Source organism: Ostrinia furnacalis, unplaced genomic scaffold (genome assembly GCF_004193835.3).
Source record: "Ostrinia furnacalis isolate ACB-3 unplaced genomic scaffold, ASM419383v2 OfSCF1552, whole genome shotgun sequence".
NCBI classification, from domain to species: domain Eukaryota; kingdom Metazoa; phylum Arthropoda; class Insecta; order Lepidoptera; family Crambidae; genus Ostrinia; species Ostrinia furnacalis.
In genome coordinates this window covers 74,921-98,270 of record NW_021131791.1, presented here as the reverse complement: position 1 = coordinate 98,270, position 23,350 = coordinate 74,921, and the positions used below count along the sequence as shown (strand labels likewise).

Here is a 23,350-nt window from a genome sequence, read left to right as displayed (position 1 = left end):
CCAAACTCAATGACAGGGGGGCGCTACCATCGTTCAACTATATGGTTTCCAACATGGCAAAAATCTGAACCAGCGATCCGGTATTGACGGTGGCGCCCCACTGTCAATGTCATCGACAGGACAGTCCAGTATTTTGGAACTATAGCGTAAAAGTTACGGTCAAAGTTTGGTGGTGCAACTCAGCCTAAGTATTTTTTTCAGAATAAAAGTTCACGTAAGATATGCCACATTGGTTACACATATTTGTACCAAATTAAGAGAGAAGAGTCCATAAAGATAATGGAATCTCCCGCTGCTTACCATGGTCCAGTGAGGATCCTAATGGATTAGCAGTATAAAAAGCCTCCAGTATCCTTCCATCTTCACACTCAGCCTTCCATCGCAGTCCAGCAACAACTTCAAGTCTATAAGTAAGTCTTTTCCTGAAACCCTTTATCTTTTTTATTTGGTCGCTTTTTTGTACCTGCATTGTTATTAAGTGTAAGACAAACTATCTCTACAAATTCAGCCGCTAAAATTTTACTTTCGAGCTACGACAATAATGCCATATATTATTATGGCATTAATGTCGTTGCGTCTGTGGCATAGTTGACTGCTGGCGAATATGATGAATGACGTATGTGTATCGTATATGAATAAAATAATAAATAAAAAAGTTCTAAGGTTCAAAAGGGAAAATTTTCAGCAATTGGAATTCTATTTTAAGACATAAAACCACCCAACAACAGCATTCATATTTCCATTTCGTCCGATAGTACAAAAATAAACGATCGTTCGCTCCGCCATTCAATTAAAAACTTAATGGAATGTAAATACACGCGTGCATGTCAACTTAACCACAACATTTCCGGTAATTTTAGGGCGTTGACACCCGAAAAAACGTAATACACATCGAGCCGAACAAGAAACGAATTATCTGTTCACAGAACTAGGAGACAAAAATAAAACCTGTCTCGAAATGACCACTTTACATACGTACCAAACTGGATAGTTTTTTGTGCGTCTGATTTCATACGCGGAACTGACTCCACAAGAGATGTCTGCTTATCAATCATGCCACTGTATCCGGATTATTTGTAAATAATTAGGAAGTCTTATTTATCGAGATTTGAACCGATCGTGTGATAACGTAATCCGCTTCCTAAATAAAAAACATTTGCCGGTTCGAGAAAGAATACATTGCGCAGTTACTGTCATGACTGCTTCGGATGTCGTGTCGCACTGTCGATGGTTCTTTCCCGTTACAAACAGTTGATATGAATTACTTAGCACACGACTCGCGCCTAGAGGTTATTTACATTTGACTTTTGTCCAGCGGCGCGGAAGTAAAACGCTTTTGTCCTAAATGTGGGAGATTCTGCAACCGTTTCCTAATTGGAAATATGAAACATTCCAATATTACCGGCGTTACATTCATCTTGGCTCGTGGAGCGTGAGAGTCGTATTTTGAAAGAGCAATTTTGGATAGCGCGGTTTTTCCATGGGAATATTTTCCCTTGCGGCCGTCATAATATTTACATTCCGGTGAAACTCGCGTGCGGTTAATATTCGCCGGTAAATCTTTATTGAATTGCCCAAAGAGTATCATCCACACATGCGACCGCCCCGGGCTAGCACTGAAGGCTACCCACTTCACACGGATATGAAAGAATTGTATTGATACGACTATTATTTCCTTTTATGTGACAGCGTGTGCAATTAAGCGTATTAATTTTTGTACTTTCTACAATACATGACCATAAACGTAAATAAAGGTTTTTATAGCAATGAGTTCGATTGATGACTGATTGACTGTAACTGAAGTGGGAAATGATTGCAAAAATCTGAGTGCACGAGGTAAACCCAGTTACACAATATTACACAATTAGATAGGAGTTGTACTCGTAACAGTTATAGTCTTTTTCACGTAAGATGATCCTTATGACACTTCAAGGTTATCCATTTTACGCATACTACATATGCAGAATATTTTTGAAAAAATATTTGTATTTTATTAGCAATATAATAAAAATAAATTAACTACTTGTCTTGAAATATATAGTAAAATCTGAGTCTATTGATTATATTTTAATTAAATACGATGTAAAAATATTTTTTATTTAATTTACGCAATGTGTGAAACGGAATAGATTTAGTGCTGGGGTATTTCTTGTATAATAAAATCGATTATTTCCGCGGATTATAAATCGATTGCAGTGAATACTTATTTATTAAAAACATCACAAAAATCAACTATATTTTTCGAATATTGACTTTAATAAACGCATTGAAAATAAATTAATAGTTTTTAATTTAAAGAAACAGAGCCAGTACTTTTTAGGAATCGTTTTTTTGAACACGAACCATGAAATTTGAATATTATCAATAAAAAATTGTTACAATAATATTTGTAATTAAAAAAAAAACATGTTTTTTGTTAAATAACACCTATACAAAATATTTCTCTAAAAGTAGGTTTTACTAACTCTTCAAAAAAAATCGATAGATAAATCGCTATGGTTTAGTTATGTGACATCTCTAAATCTTTCAAACTCGAAACGTCATACGGATCATCTTAGGTGAAAAAGACTATAAGTCCTTATGAGTCATCAAAGTCATTTCTTTACGTAACACGGACGCGAAAATGACGTTGTGAATGCTTAAAACTTTTTATAGCCTTGAACTGCAGTCCTACATTCCAAGATGAGCAAACCTTGACTGTGTTTGGTATTTCACTTTGGTCTTGACATAATTTTTATTCCTATTCAAACGTTATGTGATACAAAAGATGCGAGATATTGCTTTGAAGTACTATGAGCTTTTTGTTTAGAAACTTAGATTACGCAAAGTTAAGATAAGTACGTCTGCATGTGAACCGCTGTCGCATACAATATTTAATAAAAGCTTTGATTTCTTATTATTTCGCAAAAAAACATGATAATCATCATCATCACCACGACGAATCTTTTAAAGACTTGCTATAATAATAAAAAAAAATATCTTAATTATATTTTGAGATGTTTTTTTCTTTCTAAATCTTCCAAGCACAAACTAAAATATTTTGTAACTAAATTTAAAACCCGCTATTAACTCATCTCTACATTCCCTCCAAAGAATTTTTAGTAGAGAGAGCTGTAAGGGTATTACAGTTTTCCTATCATAACTTTCTTAGTGTAGTTCACGTTAAATAATTAAACCATTGGTGATCCAAATCCCAACTAATATTATAAATGCGAAAGTAACTCTGTCTGTCTGTTACGCTTTCCCGCTTAAACCTCGCAACCGATTTTGATGAAATTTGGCATAGAGATAGTTTGAGTCCCGGGAAAGAACATATGATAGTTTTTATCCCGGTTTTTGAAACAGGGACGCGCGCGATAAAGTTTTTCTGTGACAGACAAAATTCCACGCGGGCGAAGCCGCGGGCGGAAAGCTAGTACATCTATATTTATTCCAAAAATGTTCAACCCCATCCACGCTAATGTAGCCGCTGATTCTTGAACTTCCTACTTAGAACTTTCGTCTTTCGCAAAGGTACAGATCCGTTTCTTAGGGTTTCCCTGCGCAGGCGCCCCACCGCTCGCATATAGTCACTACATATTTAAACAAGCCTCATTTGCCGCTGGTCGTGTAACAGAACCTACTTGGTATCGACTAGAAAATTCCAAAGTTCCAAATTTAAATTTTCAAGTTTTATGTTGTGCTTTTGTCAATTGTTTTTCTTGTCGTTGTTGGTTTCGCATGTGATTTGTGATAAGTGATAATGAATAAGTTAACGTAGTGATTTTGTTTTGTTTTTGTTTGGTAAGTTTTTGGTTTTCTTTTGTTTCAAATTTTCAATTTTATGTAGGTAGAATCGTTGTAGATTAATACGTTGTATACGAGGTGTGTTCAAAAAGTAAGGTGACTTTTCAAATTTCGCGGGCAACGTACTTTCGATTATCGATTTTTTTATTTTGTCATGTCGGTACACTCTTCCCGAACATCTGTACCAAGTTTCAAGTGTATAGCATTTTTTGTTTGGTTGTGAGAGGCGTAATGGTTATACGTGTTTTGCGTGCTCGGCGATTTTTTGCTATCGAAAAATATGGATCAAAGGATTTGCATCAAATTTTGCGTAAAAAAAATTAAATTTAGTGCTCCGAAACACTTGAAATGTTGACAGTGGCATACGGTGAAACTGTTCTGAGTAAAAAAAAATGTTTCAAACTCTTCCAAGATGGCCGGGAAGATGCCAATGACGAGCCTCGCTCTGGACGCCCAAGCACGTCAACAACTGATGAAAACGATCAAGCAGTGAAGAAAATTGTTTTGGAAAATCGTCGAATCACTATCAGAGAAGTTGCTGAGGATATCGGCATATCGCTTGGCTCGTGCCGTGGATTTTTTTCTAACGTTTTGGAAAAACAATTCATGGCTTTTGCATCACGATAATGCCCCTGCTCATTCATCTTTGCTTGTGAGAGATTTTTTGGCTAAAAACAACACCACAATCATGCCTCAGCCACCATATTCACCGGATTTGGCCCCATGTGAATTTTTCTTGTTCCCAAAATTAAAGAGACCTATGAAAGGACGGAGATTTGCAACGATTGAGGAGATAAAGACTGCATCGCTGGAAGAGCTAAAGGCTATACCGAAAAGTGCTTATGAGAAGTGCTTTGAGGATTGGAAAAACCGTTTGCATAAGTGTATTGTATCTGAGGGGGATTACTTTGAAGGGGACAACATAAATATTGATAAATAAATAAATATTTTTTCTTAAAAATACAAAGTCACCTTACTTTTTGAACACACCTCGTAATTTGTAAAAAGTTTTTCATTCATCAAAGGATTGTAACTTTATATTATTGTAAATTATAGAGTATTCTTTTGTATTTTCTGTAATCATTTTTAATTCATTAATATTAAACGTCATAATTATAATAGAGAGAGTTGTATTGATTGTTGTTGTTTTAATCCGCGTGTAATAATCATGTGAAATCTGACTAGTATGACAAATCATCATTCAACTTTTTAAATTTTCAGACAATCGACTAAAAATGACCACCAAATTCACCGCAGCCCTCGCCCTCTTCGCTGTTTTCGCTTTGGCGATCAACTTCGGCAACGTTGCGGCCAGCCCTGCGATCGGTATGACACGAAAAAGAGGTTCTATTCAGCGAAACGATTTCGAATCAGCTCTATCTGTCTCTCTTAGAGCTAGCACGCACTGGCGACTTGTCACGTAGACCGTGAATTAGAGAATTAAAGAGATGCGCGCACGATACGATGTGACTAAATATCCTCAAATACATGCAGTCTGGGCAAGCTATATTTTGGACGTATACAGGGTGTCCCAGAATGGGTGAATCAAACTGCTAGGGGAGGTAGCTCTACTAATGTACTATCCCTAAAAAATATGACAAAAAATAAAGCGCATAAGAACACAAAAAAAAATTGTTTTTGAAAAAGTGAAAATAAATCAGCTTTGCCTAAGTATCTGGCTATAATTGCTGCGCTTGAAGTTTATTTGTACTTTTTCCTTACTAATATTAATTTTACATGATAGCTACGTTTATCTGTAAACAAACTTTTGAAAATAATGACTAGATTTCGAGTTTAGAACACTTTATTTAAAAAAAAATCCGAACTCTAAAATTTTTTTCATATTTTTTAGGGATAGTACATTAGTAGAGCTACCTCCCCTAGCAGTTTGATTCAACCATTCTGGGACACCCTGTATAAGTTCCCTGAAAAGGGCCTACCTACATACTAATGAAGATCTATCAATCACTGTGAAAAAGTCACCAGTAAGCGCTTCTTAAAACCGCACCTACGCGTAACTACTTATTCTGAGGCAAGACTGGATAGGACAAAAAATGAACTGTCTCAGTTATGTCGATTCACTTTTCAACCAAACATTGGTCTATTGCACATCACTACGGGTACAATTTGGTGTCAATGTTTGGATACCTTGTTTGAACATAGCTGTGTTCACAGTTGCTGAAATAAGAAGCCATTGCAAAATAGCTAAATAAACCGCCCTTTTAGGTTTTACCTACTTATTGGATGCTAAGAAATGAGAGAGATAGAAAGAACTGATAAATCGAAATCGTTTTGATTTAACCAAAAAATACAGACCCGAGGTTGCACCATTTTACTTTATACAATGACAAACGTCAAGTCTGTCAAACTCCATATAAAAACACCGGTTATAGTTAAACTTACGGTAAAAGTTAAGGTGGTGCAACCGAGGCAGAGTCTATTGACTAACAATTCAATCAGGAAAACCTTTTATTGTACTTAAGTATAAATACATAGGCTTATACGTAATTTTTCCTCTTAGTTACGTCACTGCTACTCTACTTGTTTTAATAGGATGTTATGTTTCAATGTATCATAGTTTATGCTCTACATCTACGAGTAATATTAGGTATATGAAGAGATTGGAAGTCTGAAAGTTTGTATTTCTAATATTCTTTCGCCAATAGAGAGCTACATTGTTCCTCAGTGACACAAGCGAAGTCGCGGGCAAAAGAAATTTGGAAACAAAAGTCATCTTTTTTAAGAATCACCTTTATCTTTGAAATAAAGGAGTGCATGCACTGAAAGAATATCAAACGACACCTGTAGAATGTCCTCTGCGGACAAAAAGTAGTGTAGGCTCTATTTGAGAATAGTTTCTTTGACTCTTTTCTTTGTAGGCAGGCAAAGGCATTATGCACTTTGAAAAAAAGGTTATACTTGTCCAACAAGAATGTGCCAGCTCGGAGGAAATAAATTAATATTGAAGTTGATTTGTTATAGCAATACCCTGAAATTATAAAAGCTCTCTATAGAAGCTCTTAATTTCATAGTCTTGGCTCATCCATAATGCATGGGATGGAACATACACTTAGGCTGGGTTGCACCATCTTACTTTAACTTTGACAATCGGCAAAAATCTGTCAAACTGCATACAAAATGCAGCGGTTATCGTCATAGTTACCGTTAAAGTTAGGTGGTGCAACTCAGCCTTAGTTTTAAGTTTCAGACTTGCAACTAATGTTGTATGGCCGTTTGGTGTAGTGGTTCGAAACGGACTACTATTTCAGAGGTAGCGGGTTCGATTCCCGCACAGTACAAACATTTGTGTGCATGAACATATTTGTTTGTATTGGACTGGGTGTTTTCTATGTATAATAAGTATGTATTTACAAAAAAAAACTATTTAAGTATGTTTATATCCGTTGTCGTCTAGTACCCATAGTACAAGCTTTGCTTAGTTTGGGACTAGAAGCGCAGTGTAAAATGTCTAAGGATATTTATTTAAAAAAAAAATATTTATGTATGAAACAAATTTAGTAGAACTAATGGAAATTTCTATGGGCCGTACCGATACCCATACCCTCGTCATTTACTTTTGTTTTCGAAGCCAAGTTCGATACGCTAACATAAGGCTAAAGTCACACTTGAGATTTCGAAGCAGCGTAATAATAACCGAGTGAAGGATCATTTGATCTCAGTGAGTAGTCATGTAGATGTTCTGTGATTTTTCCTTGTGGCTATGGCTTGCAGATTTTATATGCTAGAATTATCTGAATTTTGACCGTTGCAATAATTCTCGTCTTTTTCTCCAAATTACCAATAATGGTTAGTTAATCCCGCGTTATTTTATAAAAAGTAGGAGGTAGACCAACATATAGAAGAAAAGCAAATCTAATGGATGAAATACAGCAGGCGTCGGGTAAAGACAACCGAGGTGACAACTGAGAATTTTCTTGGCAGTTGTCACACAGTGCTAGGGGGACAGCTGGAAATAATCGAGGCAATCGTAGTTGACACGATATCATCTACTCCCGTCTCCCAGCATCCATGTAGCCCTTAGGCCCTTTTCACAAATGTCCCGGTTGCCGACTAACCGGTGCCGGATACCCGGTGGTGAAGTGTATGGGCATGGTACGTAGCTTTCACATGTACCGGCGTAATTAATCCGGCATGCCCATACACTTCACCACCGGGTACCCGGCGCCGGTTAGCCGGCAACCGGGACATGTGAAAAGGGCCTTACGGATTGAAGACGCGAGGCAATGACCCCAATCTGCAATTTGGCCGTTTACTTTCGCCTGGCTTGCGCAATTTCGCCTTAGCCGCTTACACCTGACCTCATGATGACAGTGTACTTGAACGCGCTATTGTGATAGTTCACACACGCTACAGTGGAGGTAGAATGCAGTGGGATTACTCCGCAATGCTCAGTACTTGTACATTTTTTTTAAAAGTACACCGGGTGAAAAAGCTAAAAGCTCGCGCACACTGTCCTTTTGATTGGTCGGCCTTTTAATAATTCTTAATATGTAGGCTAACCTTTAAAGAAAATAGTCTTTATTTTTTTAAATAGAATTCGTTAATTTAATTATGCAAAATTCCATAGTCAACGGAAATTAATTGTACAACTTTTGTACAGTCTACAGCATATTTTAAATAAACAACAAAATGACAAATAAATCCAGTGGATTCTGAACTTTATGGATTTTACACAACTTCAAAATCAATTCTGAATATTATGTGGTAGATTGATGTATTTACTATGCTATATTATGTATGTACTTCCATCATCGGGGAACCAGACGCAGGTTAGCGTATCATCCCTATATTGTTAACATTCCACGTTTCGATGACTCTTTTATAATGCGAACAGCTAGGGACTGGAATTCGCTGCCTGCTGCTGTCTTTCCCGAAGACTATCCGGGTCTTTTTTAAGGCGAGAGGCACTTACAGGGCAGATAATTATGTATCATCCTAGACTGTATGCAATTGTGGTCAAATACCTGCCTTGTTATGCATTAAAAAATATTTACTACAGTGCCTACATTGTACTAAATAAAGGACGTTAGTAATCGGATCTACTGATCCACTTCAATTGTGAACACGTGCTCTGTGAATATACTATTGGAACTCGTCAATATTAGATCCGTCGCAAACTTTACTCGTAAATAATACAAACTTCTTCTTTTTTCGATTTTCGTAAAACTAACCTGAATAACGTAGTAGGCTTTATTGTATCCTTGTTTTTGTGGAAACGAAACTTTTCAAGAATATTTGATATGCTTCTTCGCTTTCTAGGCCATTATTATTTTGGTATTCTTTCATATTACATTTAAAGGGAACTTTGTGTTGACCTAATTCACGTTCAAATAACAAAATTATCTCTATAGATGAATCACGGATTGAATAAGGGTCTTGATATAGATTCAATACAAAGAGGCCCGTAAGCCTGTCTGGTATCATATTGTGTTGGATATAGTACACCTAACGGACTCTAGCTGTGCCAGTAGGTACTATTCAGATGCTATGCATTAATTTTAGTATTTGAAACAGTTTCAAAATCATCTGCAGTGAAGAAAAGAATAGGTTCATATAAATGGAAAAAATCCAACTATCCCTAAAAGTGCGGATCAGTTAAGAGATAGGTAGGTACATGGGTCCTTCTGTTCCATAATATCCCAACTATTCCCAATCGGTAGTGATTGTAGTGTATAATAGAAAAAATCTTCACCTTCACAGTGGAGATTTCAGTAGGGATATATGGGATAGGGGTCCTTTGCATTCCTTTCTCGCTTTTGACCGTCTCGAAAATCGACACTGGTTCGTGGTGGATAGTAGGATGTAATGTTTGATACACACACATTGGTTATATTATTAAAATTTCTTAGCGATTAGAGTCGCTTCTCAAACTAAATTATAAATAACTTGAAAAAATCTAACTGCCTAAGGCGGGAATCGAACCCACGCGGTCGCAACAGCGTATTACACTTGAAAACTTCGATTGATTTATCCAGTGTCTGAGTAGGTAGCTCAGATGGAAGAGCATACGCCCGGCAAGCTAAAAAGTCGTGCGTTCGATTCCCGCCCTGGGCAGTTCGATTTTTTCAAGTTATTTATAACACACACATTGATTATTGGCTCTAAGACTACGGCATTATACGAGACTCCTTTAGCCCACTACATACAGTGCTGCTATAATCCTCTTTCGTTCGTTCGTTCGTTTTAGCCGAAAGACGTCCACTGCTGGACAAAGGCCACCCCCAAGGATTTCCACAAAGACCGGTCCTGTGCCGCTCGCATCTAGGCACCTCCCGCGACCTTCACCAGATCGTCGGTCCACCTAGTGGCAGGCCTGCCCACAGTGCCCACGCTACGTCTTCCGGCTCGTGGTCGCTACTCAAGAACTTTTCTGCCCCATAACATAATCCTCTATTCACACTTTTTTTCTTTACAGCAACCGGCTACGACGCAATGGAGATCTGCATCGAAAACTGCGCGCAATGCAAAAAGATGCTTGGCGCCTGGTTCGAGGGTCCATTATGCGCTGAATCCTGCATCAAGTTCAAGGGCAAACTGATCCCCGAGTGTGAAGACTTCGCTTCCATCTCCCCGTTCCTTAATAAGCTTTAAGTTAGCCCGATTTTACTTCGAATTTAGGCAAAAGTCCCATATGTCCATGTCGTTAAAGTCCATATTTCAAATAATGGTGCTAGTGAACGATTCTGTAGTCTGGGATTACATTAGTAGCCTACCTACATACATAATAGTAGCACAAGAAGATTAGTTTTTTTCATATTGAATAAGTTCTTGCCAAGCATTTGCTATAACAGTGATATTCCTGCAAGTTTTACAAATGGCTAAAGTATGATTGATTTCATACCCGCTAAAGCTAAAGTCGTATACGGAAATAAAAATCTGCATTAGTGTGAATTGTAGTAATATAAGAATAGAACTACAGAGAGAAACTAAATGTTATTTTGTAAATCACTAGCTACCGCTCGCGACTTCATACGCGTGGCCCATTTGACCCCCTTTAGTGGTAGAGTTTCGTAAAATCTGTTCTTAGTCTACATATAGATTTTAGGACTAAACCAAGCTCTTGCCTTTATTCGAAGTTTTTCTTAGTATAATTTCAACGAAGTCATGCCAAAGTCTATCGATACTCTTAGTGTAAGTGAAATGTGAATGAGTTTGTATGTACTTAATGCATTTACAGGGATTAATGTAAGTGATAATGAAATATAACAATGAGATTGCAAAATTACTGTCCTTTTATTCATTACATAATTGCCTTAATAAGTATTAAAAAAACTAAATATTTATAATTAATCAAAGTTTCTGGATAAGAATTTATTATTATTACTTTGAGGTCCACATACATTTTCAAATCCAAAAATAGCATAATGATTAATTTTCCTTTCAAAATAGTGGACCTATCGCATACATACATTTATATGCCTACCTACTGTATTATAATTTATTTATTGTGTAAATATTTTTATGCCTGTAGTCCAATACAGCAGTTACTTCGGAGTGAATCCTCCAAAATGTACAAAACTCAAAAAAAAACTTGTCAGTACATATTGCACTTTCACATAACCGTTTCTGATAAAATACAAAAATGTACCTTAACGTCTTAAGAATATCCAGCAAACTTCATTACTATGTCCACCAACATCAACACTAGTAATCATTATTACTAGCATTGTAGAACGACAATCAGTTCACTGGCAGTACTGGCACATCCAAAGGTTGACTTGGAGGCAATGGGATTTGGTCTTGTGGCATTTCTTGAGGCTCTACTGGTGGGGCTGAAATGATAAAGGAATAATTAGTTAGTTGAAAAGATAACTTATATTCTAATAATGCTTGATTCCAATGAGGGTTTTCGCGTATGAAAAATCCGCCAGATGGCAATACGTAGACGCGAGGTCCAAAAGCTGCATGATTGGTTATTTTTGACATGACATTGACAGATATGTCAAAATCCACCAATCACGCAGCAGTCAGACCCCACATCCACGTCCCGCCATCTAGCGGATCTTTCATACGCAAACACCCTCATTTCTATTCCAATGAAGGATCCAACAACAAAAATGTGTGCCTACTTAGTTTAGTTGGATTTATAGGTTGGTATACTCGTAATACAAATACAAATCTATTCAGTAGGTACCTACTTAGGCCCTTTTTGAAGGGGGCAGATGAAATGAAATTACTACCGGGGTGGTAAACACCACCTATTAGTGCCAATCACCACCCCGGTGGCAAGCCCGAAGGGGGTAGATGTGAATAAAGTTGAGTATCATAAACAGGTAGTATCACCACAGAATAATAATAAGTACTACGTACAGAAGTTTTACTTCGCGAAGGTATTTAAAAAAATGTATGCTCAATGTCATTAACAATATAGTGTAATTTAGCTTGTCTCAAGAGTCAAGCAAGTTTGTCAGAAGTTTTGCACCATTTTGTTGACAAACGTCAGTGATCGGCACTGCGCCGAAGCTATAGGGCTGACTTCGGTAAAATGATGTGACGTGAGGTGCCAAACTGCGTAAAATGGCGGAGGAAATACATGATTTAGCATGAATTATCATGAATAATATTAACTACTTATTTACCTCTCAGTGTCTTGAGGCAACTTAAAAAAGTACATTCTGTGTTTTTATTATTATTTAGGCAGTTAAATACTGCACAGTATTTAGTACACCATTTTCTTTATTTTTTTCCATCATACACAAGAATACGCGTGCGTGAGTCAATGTTCGCTCGTATGTAAGGCCTTGTCGAATAGTACTCTTGTAGGGGGCAATCGTGCGTGTTTTGTTTTCGATGTAAACTCGCGGAGATGAACAGGCCTGGTATCACCCTTTATTCCCGTAACTCCCTTCAAAGCATAATCAGGGGTCTCAGAACTTAATTTTAATAAAACTCCTTCTGGTGCAGTCGGGTAATTACTGTAATTATTAGTACTTGTGTATGCAACGTCAGTACTATATGACAAAAATATGATCTCTCACCCTATCAGGTAATCAAGGAAGATCTGAGTATGAAGAGTAAAATTACACACTCAGGGCTGAATTTTCAATCATCACATAATTCAAATTCAAATTATATATTTTGCGAAAATGGGTTTACATCAGTAGGTGTTACAATTAATATCTTTTATCTGAAAAATAAACTTGTCATTTTAACATATTTCCCATACTCAAACAGTCAACGTGCCAAACTTATTCTTCAGAATAGTTAACCAACGATTGAAAAATTAGCCCTTAGAAAAACCTTTTCTTACCTGGTTGTTCCCCTGGGTTCAACAGTGCTGATTCTGCCGTTTGGTCCTGTTCAGTGTTAGACACATCCATTGGCTCCATCGGTGTCTGTTGTGGTTCTGGCGCCGACTCTGGCTCTGGTTCTGGCTCAGGCTCAGGTTCTGGCGGTAGCTGTGAATAATATTTTCTTGTTTATACAATCTGGATATACCAATTCACTACAGCTGTTTCATTCTGAGTTTGTTAACTCATATTATCATCTCAATAGTGAGATTAAAAGCACAATGTGGAATTTCAAAAATTGTGTGTAAGTTCATCATGTAAGAATAGGCAGTAATCTTGTCATGGTCCATAAATAACATTACTTGCATGAATGAAGTAATACTAACATCAGTTGAGAACCCTGTATTTCAGGAATAATAGAAAGTGGAAAAAGGAGATTTCCATCATTCTGTGATGTTTGAATTCTGTGAATACTGTGGCAGTTTTGTACAATACAAGGCATCACTGAGCTCGTATTATTTGCACGCCGCGTCTCTGAATACAGCCTTTGTATAGGAAACAGTAGATAATAATATAAATTTCAAACCTCTGGAGCTATCCTTGGTGTCTTCCCAATCTTGTGTCTCACACTGAAGGGCACACATGATTCATAGTAGTCAATCACAAATTCAGGATGGTGCAGATTCAAGTCCTTTCCGGGCACCACATCCAGGTCTGGGCAGCCTTGCCTGTAACATTAATAAAATAAAACAAATATAGTTTACAGCTAAAAAAATATACAAGTTCAATCTATAATACAGGGTGTCCCAAAAACAATGGATAACCCTGTAACCATCGATAGGCCTCGCCATGGTCTCCCTAACGTCCAATTTTGACCCCAGTAAAAATATCACCGTTTTCAAGATTTTTAAGTTTTTGTGCATTTTTAGAAAATTGCCACCTGCGATTACTCTTTCTCATGCCATTTCTACAAATGAGGATACTTTTCAATCTAGTTTTTATCCTTATCACAAGAGATAGTTGGGCTATCGAAAAAAAAGATCAAAGTTCAACAAACTAGTTTGAAAGTATGAAAATTTTAAGAAATTGCAGAAGAGAAGGAAAAATTAATTCATTGTCTTGCACTTTTGATCAGCCATCGTGTAAAAAAAATGTAGGAAGACCATCGTGCCCATTACCTTAAAAACTTCCTTGGTTAATTGAGATTCTAAAAAGGTATCACAAGCCTATGTATTCTGTATTATTTTTATCTTATGGCTACTTGAATAGCAACTAGTATGAAAACTGCAAAAATGAGTTTTTCTCGTAATAGTTAAACTAGGACTGCATAGTGGCATTAAATACAAATGGATAATTTTTAGCGTAGGAATTTTAATAAAGCAACATTTTATCATCATCATCATCATCATTTCAGCCATAGGACATCCACTGCTGAACATAGGCCTGTACCCCAATGATTTTCATAATGACCGCTTGGTAGCGGCCTGCATCCAGCACCTTGGTCCACTTTGTAGGTGGACGTCCTACGATGCGCTTTCCGTAAAACAAAAATTAAGTAATCACAAAAACGCAGAACGGACGGCCAATGGGGCAACAGGGTTCAAGTGGAGGTTACGTACCGGAAAGCGCATCGTAGGACGTCCACCTACAAAGTGGACCAAGGTGCTGGATGCAGGCCGCTACCAAGCGGTCATTATGAAAATCATTGGGGTACAGGCCTATGTTCAGCAGTGGATGTCCTATGGCTGAAATGATGATGATGATGATGATAAAATGTTGCTTTATTAAAATTCCTACGCTAAAAATTATCCATTTGTATTTAATGCCACTATGCAGTCCTAGTTTAACTATTACGAGAAAAACTCATTTTTGCAGTTTTCATACTAGTTGCTATTCAAGTAGCCATAAGATAAAAATAATACAGAATACATAGGCTTGTGATACCTTTTTAGAATCTCAATTAACCAAGGAAGTTTTTAAGGTAATGGGCACGATGGTCTTCCTACATTTTTTTTACACGATGGCTGATCAAAAGTGCAAGACAATGAATTAATTTTTCCTTCTCTTCTGCAATTTCTTAAAATTTTCATACTTTCAAACTAGTTTGTTGAACTTTGATCTTTTTTTTCGATAGCCCAACTATCTCTTGTGATAAGGATAAAAACTAGATTGAAAAGTATCCTCATTTGTAGAAATGGCATGAGAAAGAGTAATCGCAGGTGGCAATTTTCTAAAAATGCACAAAAACTTAAAAATCTTGAAAACGGTGATATTTTTACTGGGGTCAAAATTGGACGTTAGGGAGACCATGGCGAGGCCTATCGATGGTTACAGGGTTATCCATTGTTTTTGGGACACCCTGTATAAAAATGAATCGCAAAGTGTATTGGTAAGCGCACAATTCAACGATGCCTTGATCAATTTTACCAATTCTTTTTTATAAATGTTTGTTGAAGACCAAAGATGGTTTTTACAGCAAGAAAAATTGGAATAATTTCTGGGATAATCTTAAAAACAGCTCTTTTTTGACGCGGGAGGAGCCGCGGGCGGATAGCTAGTATTTAATAAGGCAGATTTGAGTAGATACAGACAAGGGCACATCAAGCTTGATATAGGAGCACCTATGTAGTTGTAATAAGTGCAATTTCGCAACAAACTGCACAGCAGTGTAAGTCTAGAGCAGTCATAACAATAAAACTGCTTTGTCTGGATTACTGTTGCTAAGAGTAATAATAATGAAACCAATATCTTACCATTTCACCAAAAAGAATAGACTGCTGTTATGCAGTTGTGCTGCTAAAATCTTCTCTGGTTGCAATCCTCTATCTACGCCTCTAGGTTTCTCAATTTCCTGAAAATTACGAAAAATATTAAATCAATACAAGAAACATAATTAATATTTATTAGTGATGAACATTCAAATCAATAATGAGGTAGACCAAGGCGACTCAACCCATGCCCACAGTAAATTTAGTATGTTTCATGAGCTTGGCATTTGGCAGACTGGCACCGACTCCGAGAATATCAATAATGGTCATTTAATTGTCCTAATTAAATAAACAACAGTTATTTTTCTATTTTTTAGAGTCAGTTTAATTGTTAGTCGGTTTTTAAACACAATTTTCAAACTGAGATTTCTAGCTTGAGAGTGATCATCTCATACTTGATTAGAAGATGAACACGCTCAAGCCAAAAGTCTCAAATTTAAGTTTCTAATCTTACCTCAACTCTTTTCTTCCTGTCTCTCCTCCCCCTCTTGCGAGAGGCAAGACTTTCATCAAACACTTCCGATGATGCAGTATCTTTATCTTTTTTTTGCTGAGCATCATAAGTATTTGCCAATTCTGCACCACCCAGATTCTCTTCAGGCTCCCAAGTGTTATCGTCACTGAAGAAAATATAGAAACATAATTGAGTGAAGTAGGTATGAAAACAGTAATAAAGACTGAGACAGACTATACGAATTTTTAATTTGATTAAGGACCTTTAGATAGGTAGTTGAGGCTGGAAAATGATGTATATTTTCAATCCCTAAAATAGCAGTAGAGTGGAACAGGAGTAATGCACAGAAAAAGCTGTAAATACAAGACAACATTTTGTCAATACCTGGAGCCTTCAAGGTCTGCAAGATCGAAACCGTTCTTCTTTCTTGGCATTTTAAATAATAGATTAATTTAATTTAGCTAATTATCAGCCAGTAGAAGTAAAAAACTAAAAACCAACAATAAAATAGCAAACAATTTCAATAACTCCACACGCAACAAAACAACAGCAGACGCGGATTTACCGGCTATTTTACCGATCGGACAACCGACATCTGTCAATGTCAGTAATTACTGACATTAATGTCGGTCTACAATATCGATGTTTTACAATGTTCAATTGAATGAAAAAAATGTTTATGGTTTCTTGTAGGCCAGTAGAATTAAACACAAAATAAATCATTTTGTGACGTTGAACCTTGGACCAGGCTAAGCAATGCAGTCATACAGGAGGGTATAAGGAAGAGGGGCAGCCATAGTAGATAAAACAGAGTCGTCCAGAAGAGTGCAAGTAAGAGGTGCAGCAATCGTAGTAAAGTATCGGCTGGGACAGGCGAATCCAACTCGCGAGCCTTGATAGGGTTACGCTGGTTGAGGCGGCCCTTTACAAGGCTTGGGAGCCTGCGGATGACGAGCTATTGGACGAAGAGAGGGTTATCTAATAGATAAAAGGAGAAACTGACTGACTGACTGACTGACATATCAACGCACAGCCTAAGCGGTTAAACGTAGGCACTTGAAATTTGGGAGGGACGTAGCTTAGGTACCTTAGAGGTGCACCTAGAAAGGAATTTCCGAAATTCCGGGAATGAGCGGGAAAATCCTTTTGTATGAAAAATCTAAACTGCTTAAGTTAGACGCTTGAAATTTGGCATGCAGATTGCAGGTACCTTAGTAAAGCTGAATTTTAATAAAATTAAATAGTCATTGATTGATTCTAATCGATTAAATCACCTAAGACAAATCAAATTCAGGACTATCACCTCACTAAAGACGTACAACTGACTGATGACAGTCGGTAAAATAATAAAAAAACACCACACACATGAAAGAAAACATAACCTAATTTGTGGGAAATTTTATCGCATTTACTTTATTTTGGACCTCTAAGGTATTTATTAAAGCTAATTTATTTATTATTCTTTGTTTCCACTTATTTTTAAATTGTTAAAGTGCCTAATCACAAGTTACAATCTCGTGCGATAATTATTATGAAATTAAAGTAAAGAATGTAATGTTTATTCTTATTTATTCACTTGGTTGTACGTTGTATATTATTCTATTAATTTCAGTGATAAAATATGGCGGAACCGGGATTATTCAAGAGTAGCACAGCGTTTTGTGCGAGGTGTGGGTCAATTTTGCCTCTCCTACAAAAGTTTGGTTCAGTCAAATGTTACTTCTGCAAGGCCGTTTATGAAGCTGGAAGTAAGTTAACTAAATCACTGTTTACCTATTTGAATTAAGAATGCTCAAATTTTTCCGATTTATTTTTTCTTTTTTACTTTCCTGGGAGCCAAAAAATAAATTAATAAATTCCTTGTTTTGAACGAAACATTCAGTACCTACTTATTATATTAACTACTAATACTGCTACTATTTGTCTACTACTTGAAGGGTATTAATACAATATCTTGTAATAGTAGGATTGTTGTTGTTCTGTGTTGTTTATTTATGTGTATATTCTTAATGTAGACTATTTAATTCTTCTTTTTATTCTTTATGATCTTTTAAAAATTACTTTTTCAATGATTACAGATTACAACAATATCAAATTTCAATACACAATCAACTTCAACACAGTGTCCACTGCAAATAATTTAAATATCATAAACATGGACGACCCAGAAGGGCCAGTTGTTGAGCGGAAGTGTCCGAAGTGTGGCAACGATCGCATGTCGTATGCAACGCTGCAGCTTCGGTCGGCTGATGAAGGACAAACTGTGTTTTATACATGTATATCTTGCAAGTGAGTAGAATTTTGTTTTCATATTAATATAATTAATTATAGTAACATTGTTTTGTGTATTCCATTGTGAGGGAATTGTCAGTACTCGCCACACTTGGCAGGCGGGTTGGCGGCTATTGTGGAAATCTTTAGGGGAGGTCTATGTTCAGCAGTGGACGTCCTATGGCTGAAATGATGATGATGATGAACATTGTTTACAGTTTAATTTACACCAGTGGAATTTGTAAATCAAGTGGATTTGAAATGATTTCTGTAATCTCAATATTAGGTCTGGTTTCCACCAAGGAAGAGAAATGTTTTGAACTACCAATCAGATTTCTTTCTGTCAATTTCATTCAATCTGAAATCTGTATGACGTCTGATTTTTTTTTTTTTTTTTATTGTTTTGTTTGAAACATTTCTGCCTTAGTATTATTCATATCTGTATAATAAACTCTATTCATCTCATTTTTATCGACTTAAAAATCCTTGTTTCTTGATGGAAACTACTTCTTGTAAAGGTTTCTTTTACTTCACTTTGATGCAATGTTTTTTATTAAAGTATAACTTTTTTTTACTTTAAATATCTTCATTCTTTTTCCAGGTATAAAGAAACAGAAAATTCCTGAAATTCCATCAACAACTTCAATCATAGGTTACTATTTTTTTATTGTACATACTTATTTGTAAACTTGTAAGAATAATAATGCATTTATAAGGTAAATTTAAAATTTCATTAATTAAACACTCCCAAATCAATAATTATGGCATGCATTTTTTAATAATAGTAGGTACCTAGTCATTCATAATTTTTCACAGTATTTTGTAGTTGTAGACTAGTTAGTCACTAAAAAGAGTAGTTTGTATGTAGTTTGTTTGTAGTATATTTTTTGTCTCATAATGAATCTGAACTGTGATTTTTATGATTCATCACCAGAATTGTATCAAGCACCATAATGCTTGACCACCAGATTCCCTGATTAAAAACCTTAGGCTTTAATATCATTCATAACGGTTTTTAAGTTGTTGGTTTATTATTTAATAGTGAGGCTATCCTCACTATGGGACTGGGACTATGGGATTGGGACTATTCCCAAGGTACAAAATATAGGTAGTACTAAGAGTAGTAGTGCAAATTAGCTCTATCCAGGTAGAGATTAGTGTTGCCGAACTATCGATAGTAAAACTATCGATAGTTTTTATTCGAAAAAGCCTTCTCCATCGATAGGCTTATCGATAGTATCGATACTGTCGATACTATCGATACTATCGATAGCTCAAAACGAGGCAATACTATTGAATATGTGCAATACTATCGATACTATCGATAGTATTGTTGCTCGTGAAGAATAAACTATCGATAGTATCGATACTATCGATAGTATTGTCGCTTTTAAATAAAAAACTATCAATACTATCGATAGTATCGATACTATCGATTGTTCTAGACTATCGATAGTCTGTAAATTTGCAATAGTATTGGGTATGTTTAAATTCATTTTTACAATATTTAAAATGTTTCGCTTGTATTACCAACTAAACAAATAACTAACAATAATAATCTCACTTGTATTTAAAACTACCTGCATTAGTTAAGTACGGCAAATAAAATGTATTGCCAATTTTGGAAACATATAATTAAATGTTATGGTTAACTATATGAAATAATTCAAGTATTCCAATAACCCTTTTGTTGTGGCTATTGACTATTATACCCAAATATTGTAAACGATACTATTGTAAATTGCCAAACTATCGATAGTCTAGAACAATCGATAGTATCGATACTATCGATAGTATTGATAGTTTTTTATTTAAAAGCGACAATACTATCGATAGTATCGATACTATCGATAGTTTATTCTTCACGAGCAACAATACTATCGATAGTATCGATAGTATTGCACATATTCAATAGTATTGCCTCGTTTTGAGCTATCGATAGTATCGATAGTATCGACAGTATCGATACTATCGATAGGCCAATCGATAGTCTTGCGATAGTTTGACTATCGATAGACTATCGATAGACTATCGATAGTCGACTATCGATCGGCAACACTAGTAGAGATGTTTTATTAAATGAAAGTTAAGAATTGCTAGCCACAAGGTGTTTAATTGTATGTTTAAGAATCACTATTTTACTCTGATTATCCAAGTGCGAATGATGTCATGATAATTAACATCTTAATTTAGTATATACTGCATTACATAGGATCCAGAAGTAAGATGCAGGAGTTGAAATGCAAACTGGTTTGGCACATCAAGTTAAATTCAAAGTGCTAACAAATATCGCACCCCCCCTGGAAGAAGTATGCAAGTCCACTTGTGCGATATTTTTTTTATTGCACTAAAAAATCGAGAAGGAAGTAATACATATTGTCAATTTTTTTCATAATTTTTCTCTTAAAAATGAAGAAATTATGCACAAATATGTAAAATATTGCAACATTAAAATATCCAAATTTCCATTAGAAAAACGAAGTAAATATATTTGCATTTAATTGTTTAATAAAGTTCCGTATGAATAATAGCATATTAATATTTACGTACATCTTCCACGAAGACTTTAAAAAACATTTTCGCGTATCTATTGTTGCATACTTATTTTAGGATATTATTTGGTGGGTATCGTAGTGCAAGTTCAGTTGCGTAGTTTTTCCACGAAACTTTTGTGCACATTATGCTGGTAATTTTGTGCAAGTCTACATGCCTAATTCTTCCACGAAGCTTTTATTCGCATTATAAATACATAACAATTGATACGTTATTTTCTACGTAGATATCTTTGTGCAAGTCTAGTTGCTAATATTTTGCGAAACTTTTGGCGATATTGATACATTTATTTAGATGTAATTAAGTCATTAACAAAGCACAAATTAACTTAGTTTCAGTCATTTAAGTATCCAATCCACTACTTTTTGCACTAAATACCCCTGTAAGACTGTGTTTATCAAAAATTCGTCGCAATGATTACTTACCACGTGGTAAAATTATCGGTCTTTATGAGTAGAAGATCCATTTTAAATTCTGTCTCTCTCTTCAGTGAATCGTTATCGTAGTTATCGTGATAAATTTTCATCTTTCCAGAGCCGCATGAGTTCATTTATCAGCTTATGCGTGTATTGCCAGCGTGACAAGGTATGTATCTATACGTCTTTTGGAGCAGTAAGCAACAATCGGTGTGTCCCCAATTATAGAATGACACAAGTTTATATGTATTTTAAGGATTATTGTAATCAAAAGGACATACTCGTAATGGTCAGACGTTTAAAAATACAACAACCTGATACAAAACTGTTGCCATCTTTTCGTATGTACGATGAGCGAATACTGACTGTATTTTTTTCAGGTGGTACCTGATCGACCGGACGCCAACCTTCCGCGGACCTCCACAGATTGGACTTGCCACTGGAAAGTAGTGCCTATCCTAGTGTTGACGCTATTTGTCCAGTAAATTGCATTTATTTCCAGGCCTTATGAAACTTCTGGCTCAGACAAAGTTCCTATCCTGTTTGCTTCACAGGTCCGGCCACTCTTCAACAAAGCGTATAAAAGCACCTATAAGTTTTGGAACAAATAAAAACTGATCTTTCTTTCTTTATAGGTTCAGCCAAACCAACGCAATCTCAAGCGATCAGCCGGCGTGCAGTGATGGCGATTAGACTTAGGGTCCGTCCAAACCAACGCGATCACAGCGCGATCAGCTGGCGTGCAGCGATGGCGACCAGACCTAAATGCATTGTTCGCCATCGCTGCACGCCGGTTGATCGAGTGTGAACCTTATAGGATTTGGAAGTGATGTCACCAACGAGTTCAATGTGGGTAGCTTTTGTAGTCATGCAGACAATAAATATCACTATATTATGGCTTCTATATTTTTTTAATATCTATAGTTTTGTTCCCTTGGACATCAAAATTTAAAAGGGTCCTTCAAAATCGTCTCCCTTGTTCATGAATTGTCTAGATTGAGATACTTGCTGTTCTGGTAAATCTACCATTATTTGTATTTTTCAGGTAGGTATCTCTTTTATTTAAAAAAATCTGTGTGTTCGTTAATCTTTTTTCAGGTCTAGTGATTTCTGTAACTTCCTTTCTAATTGAACGGACCTGTGAGTGGTTATGTTTCTGGGTTTTTAAGGGAAAGGAGGCAAACGAGCAGACGAATCACCAGATGGTAAGTGTTTACCCGCCGCCCATAGACACCCGCTCCTCGGTGAGTTACAGGTGCGTTGATTTATCTTTAAAGTATTAGAATCTGCTCTTAAAGGTTTTACGTCGTATTGGTCCGCAAATACTGCAAACGGCAGTTCATTCCTCGGTTTGGNATTTAGAGTCAGTGAAACTAGAATAAGTAAACTATTGTGGAACCTGAATTATAAGTGCCATTGTGTTATTGATTGTGCGTTTCCTTGGTCGAATATCCCTGTAGGCATCCTGGATAGGTACACATCCTTCATCGCAGAAGGCGAACTGGGACTTAGTACTAAACAGCGGGGTGTCAGACTGAGCTAGCTAAGACGCCCCGTTGCATATTATTTAGAAAAAGGAATAAACATTTCAAGATCTGAAAGTAAATCTAATTGTATGAATTTTAAAAGAAAAGCTTAAATCATACAACTTAAAAATAGAACAAAACAAAAAGTTGTATTCAAATTCAAATTCAAAATTCAAATTTATTTATTTGCATAAAACAGGGTTACAATGGGTCTTTTACATTTTCATGTTTCGAAGTGTCAGTGCCTGTTCAGCCATAAGTCATAGCATGCAAATATTGATAATACCAGTTTTTAATAAATTACATTAAATTAAATTACATTTCA

The 23,350-nt window shown here is 36.1% G+C and overlaps 3 protein-coding genes across 4 annotated transcripts; 2 read left to right on the top strand and 1 right to left on the bottom strand.

Annotated features, from left to right (window-relative positions):
* The first annotated feature begins 370 nt into the window (after window positions 1-370).
* On the top strand, window positions 371-11,417 carry EH (eclosion hormone). 2 transcript variants are annotated; one of them, XM_028304874.1, is made up of 3 exons: window positions 371-410; window positions 5,008-5,112; window positions 10,223-11,372. In XM_028304874.1, the coding sequence occupies exons 2-3, from the start codon at window positions 5,022-5,024 to the stop codon at window positions 10,396-10,398; spliced, it is 267 nt and encodes an 88-aa protein (XP_028160675.1). In that variant the 5' UTR covers window positions 371-410; window positions 5,008-5,021; the 3' UTR covers window positions 10,399-11,372. The 2 variants fall into 2 exon arrangements, with proteins under 2 accessions (XP_028160675.1, XP_028160674.1); XM_028304873.1 differs by lacking the exon at window positions 371-410 and adding an exon at window positions 3,619-3,783 and having other exon boundaries at window positions 10,223-11,417.
* LOC114353053 (chromobox protein homolog 1) lies at window positions 11,194-16,828 on the bottom strand. Its single transcript, XM_028304872.1, has 6 exons — window positions 16,644-16,828; window positions 16,260-16,425; window positions 15,791-15,888; window positions 13,624-13,765; window positions 13,058-13,205; window positions 11,194-11,579 (listed from the first exon to the last, which is right to left on the bottom strand). The coding sequence occupies exons 1-6, from the start codon at window positions 16,691-16,693 to the stop codon at window positions 11,488-11,490; spliced, it is 696 nt and encodes a 231-aa protein (XP_028160673.1). The 5' UTR covers window positions 16,694-16,828; the 3' UTR covers window positions 11,194-11,487.
* A 759-nt stretch (window positions 16,829-17,587) lies between these two features.
* RpI12 (RNA polymerase I subunit RpI12) lies at window positions 17,588-21,751 on the top strand. Its single transcript, XM_028304876.1, has 5 exons — window positions 17,588-17,690; window positions 17,872-18,007; window positions 18,338-18,548; window positions 19,132-19,182; window positions 21,618-21,751. The coding sequence occupies exons 2-4, from the start codon at window positions 17,881-17,883 to the stop codon at window positions 19,154-19,156; spliced, it is 363 nt and encodes a 120-aa protein (XP_028160677.1). The 5' UTR covers window positions 17,588-17,690; window positions 17,872-17,880; the 3' UTR covers window positions 19,157-19,182; window positions 21,618-21,751.
* The last annotated feature ends 1,599 nt before the right edge of the window (window positions 21,752-23,350 follow it).